The 12,252-nt window shown below is 40.0% G+C and overlaps 1 protein-coding gene and 1 pseudogene across 3 annotated transcripts in view; both read left to right on the forward strand.

Moving 5' to 3' along the window:
- Positions 1–12,252, forward strand: part of IP6K1 (inositol hexakisphosphate kinase 1) — a 65,269-nt gene that overhangs the window by 41,935 nt on the left and 11,082 nt on the right. For all 3 annotated transcript variants that reach the window (XM_025987958.2, XM_072720988.1, XM_072720987.1), the window contains exon 2: positions 2,263–2,612. In XM_025987958.2, the coding sequence (XP_025843743.1) occupies positions 2,390–2,612 (223 nt within the window). In that variant the 5' untranslated portion in view covers positions 2,263–2,389. The remainder of the gene's footprint in view (positions 1–2,262; positions 2,613–12,252) is intronic.
- On the forward strand, positions 5,408–6,233 carry LOC112911438 (aminoacyl tRNA synthase complex-interacting multifunctional protein 2 pseudogene; annotated as a pseudogene).

The following is a 12,252-nucleotide window of genomic DNA, read 5'->3' on the forward strand; positions in this document are numbered from 1 at the left end:
CACCCGAGTGCCCCATAGGTGAGGAAATTTGAAGTTAAGTGACTTACCCACAGCTCCATGCTTTGAAAGCCAGGGCCTCACAGAGATTGACAGAGTTCTGGGCATTTGCACTTTCTTAGGTTCCAGGTTTATTTAAAAAGAAATGCTAAAACAAAGCTTTCAGAAATTTGGTGTATTTTACATGTTTACTTTTCTTTAAAAAAAAAATGATTTATATACTTTAGAGAGCACGAGCAGGAGGGGCAGAGGGAGAGGGAGAACCTTGAGCAGACTCTGCACTGAGGGCAGAGCCTGTTGCTTGTGCTCGATCTCATGATCCTAAGATCATGACCTGAGTCTGGTGCTTAGCAGACTATACTACCTGGGTGCCCATTACATGTTTACGTCTAAGAAAATATTTCAAACATGAAAATAGTACCATGACTTTATGTACATATCATGTAGAAACAAAATACCAAAAGTCTAGATCTGACTGGAGATTATATTTGTGCCTTCCAGTCTGTAGATGCTGGAGAGGTTGCCTCTTCAGGAGTGCTTGGCACTATCGGTCCCTCTCTTTTCCCAGACACCCACTGACCCAGGCTTTTAGAAAGTTTAGCTCCGTCCTGGGTACTCCATCCCCCATCAGAGGCAATCCTGGCCTGTGGCGGGGCCAGGCAGAAGCCAATTGACAGTGCTAGGTAGGGTCCACTCCATAGGGGGCACCTCTAGGAGTCTCGAGAGGCCTTCACAGCACCTCCCCACTTAACACTGCCACTATGTGACTCCTATTTTCATATTGTTGTGCTTTTACTCCCTGCAGCCCTCTTCCTGGAATTATTTCATTCTGTCCAACAAACCTGTTTTGAACACTTCTGGTGTGCCAGGAACTGCCTTGGACCCTAGGTAGAAATGCAAGGATGGTGACAGGCAAGTAAATAGGTGACAGTACAGTGATATATTGCTGAGATAGTTGGCACAAGGTATCTTAGAAGCCATAGAGGTGTGCACCCAACTCATGTTTCGGAGAATGAAGGCTGGGAAAACTCTGTGGGGCAGAGAATTGCCTTCTGGAGGAGGACTAGAGTGGATAGGCAAGCAAAAAAGTGTGTGTGCATTGAAGTGGTGCTGATCAGTTATAGGGATGGAAAGTCATTTACTTTTGTTGATAACCGTGAAATAAAGCTTCCTGGGCAGCTTTGAATCAAGAAAATTTTGTGGTTTTGCAGCAGTGTTTTTCAGTAGCCTATTTTGCCCATAAATTATGAGGTTCAGAAGAAAAATAATGTTTTATCTCTTGCAAGTAAAGCTATATTCCTGCTCCTAACAATATTTTTCTTTCTTAGTCTTAATCTTTCAGATGTAGTCTTGCCTGCTACATTCCTAATTTCAAAATATATTCAGTATTAGAGAAGTTGCCCGTTACTTTAACTTTCTTGAGAGAAAACTGACATTACAAGGTGTATATGTAAGTACAAAGGACCTTTCCTTATCCTAGTGCTTGGTGTAGAGTTATACAGTAACTCTGTGGTGCAGGATAAGGCCATAAATTGATGGCCATCGATTCAAAGTAGAAGAAATCAGAACCCTGAATTTCCTTGGGAAAAGCAAACCCTTTTTATGATGCTACGACTCAGCAAGGATTGGCTTCCCCTGTCTGCTCCTTGGCCTTTGGCAGAAAAGTTAAAAATCTAGTGTGACCAGATTTCTCAAAAACTCTACCTTGAGTCAGCGAGAGACCATTACCATTACTAGATATGGTGAGAAGTCTGAACAAGATGAATTTGTGTTGCCTTATGTTTTTTTCCCTGAATGTTTATCTTTGAATATGAAATAAACAGGGATAGTTGCCTTTCTGATGACTGTTAACATATTGTAGCTCTAAAATCAAATCCTTTAGGGAATGTGGAAAGTTAGGACAGCCAGGAAAGGAAGAAAATGTGGGCAAAAAAAAAATGGGTGGAGGAAACCAAAGTTGTATCATTCAGAAAAACTTGCCACCTGCCTCTCATGCACCAGGCAGCACTGTAGGTGCTGGGAACAAAGCAATCCCATTTTAAAAAAAATACTAGTTTTTTAAAAAGTAATCTCTATACCCAGCATGGTGCTTGAACTAACTCACAACCCTGAGATCAAGAGTTGTGTGTTAGTTAAACTGATGGAGCCAGCCAGGTGCCCCCAGAATCCCTTTCTTATTTATGGAGCAGATATTCTATGAATTCCAGAGAAATTGTAGCTTGCCAGGTGTTCTGACTCTTTCTTCTTCTCTCTCTTTCCTGTTAGGAAAGAAGAATAAGTGGAACAGACTCTGACTGTTGCTTTCAACTCGCCAGGACCTTCTGCCTAGCTCTCCTTTCGTGGCCCATGTGCTGCATCCTCTGCCCTCAGTGTGCAACTGGCCCCCAACGCAATGTGTGTTTGTCAAACCATGGAAGTGGGGCAGTATGGCAAGAACGCAAGTCGGGCCGGAGACCGGGGTGTCCTCCTGGAGCCCTTCATCCACCAGGTGGGCGGACACAGCAGCATGATGCGCTACGACGACCACACTGTGTGCAAGCCCCTCATCTCCCGGGAGCAGCGCTTCTATGAATCCCTCCCTCCTGAAATGAAGGAGTTCACCCCTGAGTACAAAGGTCAGTCACTGGCCAGTTTGGAGAGAGCAGCAGCCTTGGGCTTTTGCAGGCTCTCGGCTTAGTTTTCCTTGTTTTGTTGGCCATGTGATGTGATTGTAGATCTCTGTTGTCTCAAAGCAGGTAAATCAGTTTGTTAAGCAAAATTTGAGACCAAAAACACCAGCGAGGTCTTTAGATCTTGAAAACCTGAATTCACTGGTAGGTAAACCCTAGAAGAATTCACAGCATTAAGTCCCAGTTGTGAAGAGGATACTCTTCACAAGAGTGAAGGTGGTTTCCCCTATTTCCTGGGATGGTCTGGGAGAGGGGAAGAAGTACTTCTCTGGCCCCAGAGGAGGAAGAATTCAATGCTTTCCAGGCTAAGATGGTGAGACAGCTAGCTGGTAAGGAGGCTGTGTGGAGCCTATGTCTGTATGTGCTGGGGGAATGAATTGATGGTAAAGAATTTACAGACAGACTAGGGGGGCCTGGAAGTTCTAACTTTTGATGGAAAAGTATAATGTTTGAGAATATAAATTGACATTATAGAATAGGACCTCATGAATATATACCAGAATTAAGTCACTTTTTTTTTTAAGATTTTATTTTTATTTATGAGAGAGAGTGAGATGGATAAGCAGACCCTGTGCTGAGTGTGGAGCTCGATCGCGGCTCGATCTCAGGATCCTGAGATCATGACCTAAGCCGAAACTAAGAGTCAGACACTTAACCAACTGAGCCACCCAGGCTCCCAAGTCACTTTATTTTAAAATCTGATTTTTGTCACTGTGTTTATATATTTTTATGATTGCCCGTCATGTGTAAGTTAAGTTTTGGGGGATTCTGCTATTTTAATTTCCCAACAGCATTATGAATTTAGTCATGTTTACACATCCTTTGCTTAAGGAATCCTCAGTTTTGAAAAACCAATACATATCAGTCTTTCTTGTTTCCTTAAATCTTTTTTATTGTGGTAAAAACGCATAATATAAAGTTTACCATTTTTTTTTATTTTTTTTATTTTTTTATTTATTTATTTTTTAAGTTTACCATTTTTAAGTGTACAATTGAGTGTCATTAAGTACATTCACAATGTTGTATACAATTATCATTATCTATTTACAGAACTTTGTCATCGCCTCAAAGAAAAACCCTGTACCCATTAAATAACTCCCCTTTCTCCCTCACCTGAACCCCAGGTAACCACTAACCTAACTTTGCCTCTACAAATTGGCCAGTTGTAGATATTTCTTATAAGTGGAGTCATGTAATTCTTGTCCTTTGGTGTCTAGCTTATTTCACTGTTTCCAAGATTCACTTTTTCTGTAGCCTGTACCAGAACTTCATTTCTTTTTTATGCCTGAATACTATTCCATTGTGGATATATATCACATTTTGTTTATCCATTCATCTATAATAGACTCTTGGGTTGTGTTGTTCCCACTTTGGGCTGTTGTGAGTAATGCTCCAATGAATATTAGCTATTAAGCATGTGTTTGAGTCCCTGTTTTCTTTCTTTCTTTTTTTCTTTTTTTAAAGATTTTATTTATTCATGAGAGATACATATATATATAGAGAGAGAGGCAGAGACATAGGGAGACGGAGAAGCAGGCTCCATGCAGGGAGCCCCATGCGGGACTTGATCCTGGGACCTCAGGATCATGCCCTGAGCCAAAGCCAGACGCTCAACCACTAAGCCACCCAGGCTTCCCAGATTTTTTTTATTTATTTTGAGAGAGAGAGTGTGTTTTTGCTTTTGTTTTAAAGATCCTGTTTTGAACTCTGCTTACAAACCTTGGAGTGGAATTGCTGGATCATATGGTAATCCTATTTAACTTTTGAGGAAACACCAAACTGTTTTATGTAGTGGCTGCACCATTTGACATTCTTACTGGCAATGTTCCTATTTCTCCACATTCTTGCCAACCCGTACTTTCCTTTTTTTTTTTTTTTTTTTTTTTTTAATTGTTAATAGCCCTCCTAGTGGGTATGAATGGTATCTGATTGTGGTTTTGATTTGCATTTCCTTAACGACTAAGGATATTGATGTGTTGTTGTTGGCCATTTGTGTATCACTCTGGAGCAGTGTATGTTCAAGTCCATTGTGTAATTTTGAATTCGATGATCTATTTGCTATTGTTTTCAAAATGGAACTAGAAAAATATTGAATTTGAAGGAATAAATATTCTAAGCCTGCAAAAGGAGAGAGAAGCCAGAGTAGAACACATTGCTGTCTCTAAGTGGCTAAGAACAGCAGTTACAAATGCTTTCTAAATGCAGCTTCAGCCACCTACTCTTCCACACTCAACACATTCATGGCCAAATCTTCTGCTATAAATATGCCCAAACCAGATAGAGAACTATAGGCCCTGTTAGCTCATGGAGTCCTTCTGATGTTAAGGGGGAAAAAAAAATCTCTTCAAAGAGAGTTGAACCCTGGCTCCAGAGAAATGTTTTCTAAATCACAACCACTGGAACTGGGACAAGTTTGAATATCAAGGTGCCTCCCAGGGAAGGATTATCATAGCATTGGTTCAGTTTTTTCCCCACAACTTTCTCTGCCTGAAGAACAGAAGTCTTTAAAAGCCATAGCAAATCATTGGTTTATACTTTATTTTCTTTGCTTGGGCTGCATTTTCACTAGGAAAAATAAATAAACTTTCTCAAGTATACAGTTAAACCAAAATGTGATCCTTTCTTATTAAGTCAAGTGAAGCCAAATTTATTCAAAGAAAATGGAAGCTATTATTGGTCCAGTTCATATATACGAAAATGCAACAATGTAGGGCTTTTAGTTTTTATTTTGAAGTAAATTTAGAATTATAGAAAAGTTGCAAAAAAATTAGAGTCCCATACACCCAACATCCTCTAATGCTCCTGTGATGCTAGCACTCTAGGTAAAGCCCTATCATACATCTTTCCTTGCCTGGTTGTGGGCCATGTGCAGGAAGAGTCTGACACATCTCCTCAAGGCTGACCCATCTCTTCCAGCTCTTGAGTCCCATCAAGATATTTAAAAATGTCTTTATGAATTGAAAGCTGCAGTTAATGGTTGCTCCAAAATGATTGAGATGCCAGATGTGGACTTGGATGTAACCAGTATAATCCAAGCCGATGAGCCCACTACTATATCAACCAATGCATTGGACTTAAACTTAGTGCTTGAATTTAATTATGGGTGTTGAAGGACAGGGATACTGAAAGATCATGATAACACAAACCCCATCTCCCCTCCTTCTTGTGCTGTACCAGCTTCTCTGTTACTGCTACAGGGCCCTGTCCACTATTCCCATGCATTCGGCAGTGTGCCAGAAAGCCTTCTTAAGTGCTTTGGCAAACAGACTAAAAAACAGCCCTTTTATGAATATCAGGTGGGTTTTAGTCTAATGTGGAAGAACATGCTGAAGATTCAAATGAAGTTCTGTGTCCAGACGATATATCCCATCAAAGGAGAAAGGAACACTGTATCTTTTTTCTTCTATTTGGCCAGAAGCCGAAATCAAGAGTCAGATGCTTAACTGACTGAGCGACGCAGGAGCCCCTAAATATCCTGTTTCTTATAGTACTTTAGCCCACTAGTTTTAGAATTGATCAGTATTCTTGCCTCTGACAATTACTGTTATATGCCTAATGGTGACTTCTGTTTCCATCATTCCTCTCATTCTAGATGTGGCCACTGGGACTCCTTTACATATTGGCTCTTGTGTACTTCTGACATATACACCCATCATTTTTGACTACTTTACTTTCCCTTACAACATGATGCTGCAGGCTCATCTTTTGTTTTTCCTGCCCCAATTCAGGAACCTACCATTTCTCCAGGGAGCTTTGCTTCCTTTTATTGTAGGAATGGTATTTAGAAAAACCAAGATCTTGACGTTAGATGGACTGATTGCTACTGGGGTATCATTGTTTTTAGGCCCTTTCAGCAGATAGGTCTAGAAAATACATGTATAAATACTAATCCACACCTACACACATATCTCTTTATTGCCAGGAGCACAGATGTTTTAAAACTCAAGCAAGCTAAGGAAAAATGCCAGTGATATTCTGTGTTTTGGCAGTAAGTTCGAAGAGGGATTTTTATTTATTTAGTATGACCAGCTGCAATTGTCAGGTGTTATTGCATATGGTACTGAAAATGGGATTCTAGGCTTTTGTATCCTTTTGCAAAACTTTCCTCATTCATTAATCATTTGTTTATTAAGCATCTACTATATTCCAGGCTCTGTGCTCATTAATATAAAAGACAAAAGTACTGGGGCACCTGGGTGGCTCAGTGGTTGAGTGTCTGCCTTAGGCTCAGGTCATGATCCCCCAGGGTCCTGGGATCGAGTCTCACATTGGGCTCCCCGAAGAATCCTGCTTCTCCCTCTGCCTATGTCTCTGCCTCTCTCTCTGTCTCATGAATAAAAAAATAAAATCTTTAAAAACAAAACAAAAGTACTGTACCTTCAGGGAGCTTACATGCTAATGTGAGAAAGAGTAAATAAACATATAGACAAAACAATTTATAGATTTTGATAAGTGCTGTGAAGAAACTAAATATGGTTCTATAATTAGAAATAATAAGGCTTCTAAATCAGAACACTTGAGATAGGATGATCAGGGAAGGAACATCTGGGGAACTTGAAGGAAGTGTGAAAAGCAGCCATGGGCAAGGGCAATGGGAAGAAGCATTCTGAGCATAAGCAAAAGTTCTGAGGCAAAAAGAGAAAATAAAAAAAAAGCTTAGATGTTCTAAGAATTAGTTTCCCTCTTTGTCAGTTAAGAGTTAAGAAACATTCAGTTGAAACATGGTCAAAGGACTTGAATAAACATTTCTCCATAGAAGATACGCAAATGTCCAATAGGCACACATCGCCATTAGTCATTAAGGAAATGCAAATCAAAATCACAGTCAGATGACATTCATACCCACTAGGAGGGCTATAACAATTAAAAAGAAAAAGGAAAGTATGGGTTGGCAAGAACGTAGAGAAGTAGGAACATTGCCAGTAAGAATGTCGAATGATGCAGCCACTACAGAAAACAATTTGGTGTTTCCTCAAAAAGTTAAACAGGGGCAACCTGAGTGGCTCAGCAGTTTGGCGCCGCCCTCAGCCCCGGGTGTGATTCTGAAGACCTGAGATCGAGTCCCACATCGGGCTCCCTGCATGGAGCCTGCTTCTTCCTCTGCCTGTGTCTCTGCCTCTCTCTCTCTCTGTGTCTCTCATGAATAAAATAAGTAAGTAAAACAGAAGGGCAGCCCGGTGGCTTAGAGGTTTAGCGGCCGCCTTCAGCCCAGGGCGTGATCCTGGAGATCCGGGATTGAGTCCCACGTCGGGCTCCCTGCATGGAGCCTGCTTCTCCCTCTGCCTGTGTCTCTGCCCGTGTCTCTCTCTCTCTCTCTCTCTCTCTCTCTCTCTCTAATAAATAAATAAAATCTTTAAAAAAAAAAAAAAAGTTAAACAGGATTACCATATGATCCAGCAGTTCCACTCCTAGGTTTGTACCCAAAAGAGTTGAAAACAGGATCTTTATTTTTTTTTTTTTTTTTTTTAATTTTTATTTATGATAGGCACACAGTGAGAGAGAGAGAGAGAGGCAGAGACACAGGCAGAGGGAGAAGCAGGCTCCATGCACCGGGAGCCCGACGTGGGACTCGATCCCAGGTCTCCAGGATCGCGCCCTGGGCCAAAGGCAGGCGCCAAACCGCTGCGCCACCCAGGGATCCCCGAAAACAGGATCTTTAAAACAAAAGCAAAAACATTCTCAAAATAAATAAATAAAATCTTAAAAAAAGAGAAAAAACAGGGACTCAAACAGATGCTTACAAGCTAATATTCACAGGAGCATTATTCACAACAGCCCAAAGTGGGAACAACACAACCCAAGAGTCCATCACAGGTGAATGGATAAACCAAATGTGATATATATTCATAATGGAATAGTATTCAGGCATAAAAAGAAATGAAGTTCTAGTACAGGCTACAGAAAGAGTGTATCTTGGAAACATTATGATAAGTGAAATAAGCTAGACACCAAAGGACAAGAATTACATGACTCCACTTATATGAAATATCTACAGTAGGCCTTTTGTAGAGACAAAGTTAGGTTAGCGATTATCTGGGGTTCGGGTAAAGGAGAAAGGGGAGTTATTATTTAATGGGTACAGGGTTTTTCTCTGAGGTGATAAGAAAATTCTGGAAATAGATAGTGATAATTTTTTTTTAAGATTTTATTTATTCATGAGAGACAGGGAGAGGCAGAGATAGGAGAAGCAGGCTCCATGTAAGGAGCCTGATGCGGGACTCTATCTTGGGATTCCAGAATCACACTCTGAACTAAAGGTAGACGCTCAACCACTGAGCCACCTAGGCACCCCGATAATGAAAATTGTATACAACATTGTGAATGTACTTGATGCCACTAATTGTACTTCTAAAAATGATTACAATAATAAACTTAATGTTACGTATTTTTTTTAATGTTACGTATTTTTTAAGAATATAGTTTAAAAAATAAAATCTTCATCACATGTGATCTTTAGTGTCTATTGAAATTAGTCACAAATGCCAAGAAAATTAGGGCTTATATTAGATGAATTAAAAGACCATTGATTTTTGTTTTCCCATCTGCATACTACCTAGGTATGAGTAATGATGTAAAAAAAAAGTCAGTATCAAAAATAAGTATTCCTTAATTTATTGGTTGATTGTATGGCTCATTTAATTACCAACTCTTCTTTAGTCTTGGTAGAGCTGCTTTCTGGCCTACCCACAGCACAGCCATTTCTCTCCATAGCAGGTATGATACTCTGTGTCTACTGGTGGTCTGTCAGGGTACTCAAAATTATGTGCTTGAGAAGAAGGAAAGGTTTCCAGTATAGCTTTAGACGAGCCTGCAAGATAAAAGAGCTAATTGTAAAGGAGATAATGATATATTTAACTATATAAAATTTAAAACTTATGTTTATCAAAATACACCTTCAAAGAAAATGGATAAAAATATTTACAATACATATAACTGACCAAGGATTAGTTTCCAGAATATATATCTAAATCTATAAATTAATGCAATCCTTATGAAAAAAACAATTCAGTAAGAAAATGAGCAGAAATTTTAAAAATCAATGAAAACCAAAGACTAAAAGCTGATTTTTAACATCTCTAGCCATACTGATCAGAAAGAGAAGACATAAATGTCCAATATCAGAAATGATAGATGTGTTGTCGCTAGAGTCTACTGATATTTAAAGCTAAAAGAATATTATGAAAAACTTTATGCCAAAACTTCTACAACATAGATGAAAGAGACACTTTCTTGAATAATACAAATGAAAACTCTCAAGAAAAAATGGAGACTGAATAGTACTATCAAATAAATTGAGATTGGAGTTTAAAGCATTTTAGCAAAGAAAACTCCAGGCTTATGGGACACCTGGGTGGCTCGGCGATTGAGCATCTGCCTTTGGCTCAGGGCGTGATCCGTGGTCCCAGGATCGAGTCCTGCATCGGGCTCCCCGTATGGGGCCGCCTTCTCCCTCTGCCTGTTTCTGCCTCTCTCTCTGTGTGTCTCTCATTAATAAATATATAAAATCTTTAGGGGATCCTCAGGTGGCTCAGCGGTTTAGGGCCTGCCTTCAGCCCAGGGTATGATCCCAGAGTCCCGGAATCGAGTCCCACATCAGGCTCCCTGCATAGAGCCTGCTTCTCCCTCTGCCTGTGTCTCTGCCTCTCTTTCTTCCTGTGTCTCTCATGAATAAACAAAATCTTAAAAAATAAATAAATAAATAAATAAATAAATAAATAAATAAATAATCTTAAAAAAAAAAAAAAAAAACCTCCAGGCCTACACAGTTTCACTGATGAATTCTACTTAAATACTTTTTTTTTTTTTTTTTCAAAATTTTTATTTATTTATGATAGTCACACACACACAGAGAGAGGCAGAGACACAGGCAGAGGGAGAAGCAGGCTCCATGCACCGGGAGCCCGACATGGGACTCGATCCCGGGTCTCCAGGATCGCGCCCTGGGCCAAAGGCAGGCACCAAACCGCTGCGCCACCCAGGGATCCCTCTACTTAAATACTTAAGAAAGAAATACTTAGAGTAGTTCTACAGAAACTCTTCCCCCAAAATTAAAGAATTGTGTCCCAACTCGTCCTGCAAGGCCACTAAAGAAAATAAATGGACCTCATGAACCTAGATATAAAAAATTTGAGTAAAATTTAGTTGATTGAGTCCAACAATATTTAAAAGGATAATACATCATAACCAGGTGGGTTCTGACTTTATCTGCATTATCTGAGTAATGCCAGGTTAGGTTTCACATTCAAAAGTTAAATGGAACTTGCCATATTAATAATCTAAAAAATCATCTATGTCTTGTCTCAGCAGATGCAGAAAAAGCATTAGATAATTTCCAATATCCAATATCCATTCTTGATAAAACAACAGCAGCAAACTAGGAATAGAAGGACAGTTCCTCCACCTGAGGGCATATATGAGAAACCTTCAGCCAGCATCATAATGATGAAACCACTGCTTTGCCCCCTAAGATCAGGAATGAGACAAGGATGTTCCTACTCTCCACTTATAGTCAACATTTTGGTCAGTTCTGGCCAGTGTGATTAGTCCAGATAGTGAAATAATAAAAGGCATTCCAATTGGAAAGGAAGAAGTAGAACTATCTTTATGTGCAGATTACATAGAATTTTGTTTTCAGATGTCTTCTACTCAAGGAGTAAACCAAGAGCAAGGAGAAGTAGAGGACTATAGAAGGAACAACACTCACCCTTGTCAACATGACAGCTGTGTTGCAGGCTTAGAGGACATTCTAGGTCAAAGTATAAGGGGCAGCCCCAGAGACCGAAAAGATTGCAGACTAGAAGGCATTCAGGCCGGAACAGATGAGGCTCTAGTAAAGACAGAGGGAGGTTGCAAAGGTAAACACTTGCAGGAGAGGTAGCCATCTGTGTAAAGCTGCCAGGGTGCAGGTGTGAGGCCCACTGCCATGCAGCATAATGGGAATTTAAGAAAAAATCCATTTCATTTTTTTCAGGAATTTTTCTAAAAGGGCCCAGGGAAGAATAGAGGCAGGGCCAAAAAGAATGATATTCTTGGTCTGGCATGTTGACTTATTTATAAATGCTTCTCACTTCGTTCAGATTATAGAGCAAATTATGTATACTGAAAATGTGAAAGGTGAAATGTAGCTGACAGAGGTTGGATGTAGAAGTTAGATGATGGGGAGCCTGGACTTTTATCTTTTCTTTTTAAGATTTTATTTATTTATGTGAGAGAGCGCATGAGTGGAGAGGAGGGACAGAAAGAGAGGGAGAAGCTGACTCCCTGCTGAGTGAGGAGTCCAACATGGGGCTCGATCCCAGGATCCTGAGATCATGACCTGAGCTGAAGTCAGATGTTTAACTGACTGAGCCACCCAGGTACCCCTGGACTTTGTTCTTCTCCTCCCTTCCCTTCTCTTTCTTTCTTTTCTTTTTCCCTCCCTTCCCTTTCCCCTTCCCCTTCCCCTTCCATTTTGTTTGTTTCTTTCTTAAAAAACTCCTTGGGCTGGATTTGTAGGTATTGTATTTTAACTCCTTTGGTAATGATTCAGAAGAAATCATGAACAACTTGGTTGATATAAAATGGACTGTAAACTGTTTTGCCTGAG

The sequence above is a fragment of the Vulpes vulpes genome, chromosome 9, assembly GCF_048418805.1.
Source record: "Vulpes vulpes isolate BD-2025 chromosome 9, VulVul3, whole genome shotgun sequence".
Taxonomy (NCBI): Eukaryota; Metazoa; Chordata; class Mammalia; order Carnivora; family Canidae; genus Vulpes; species Vulpes vulpes.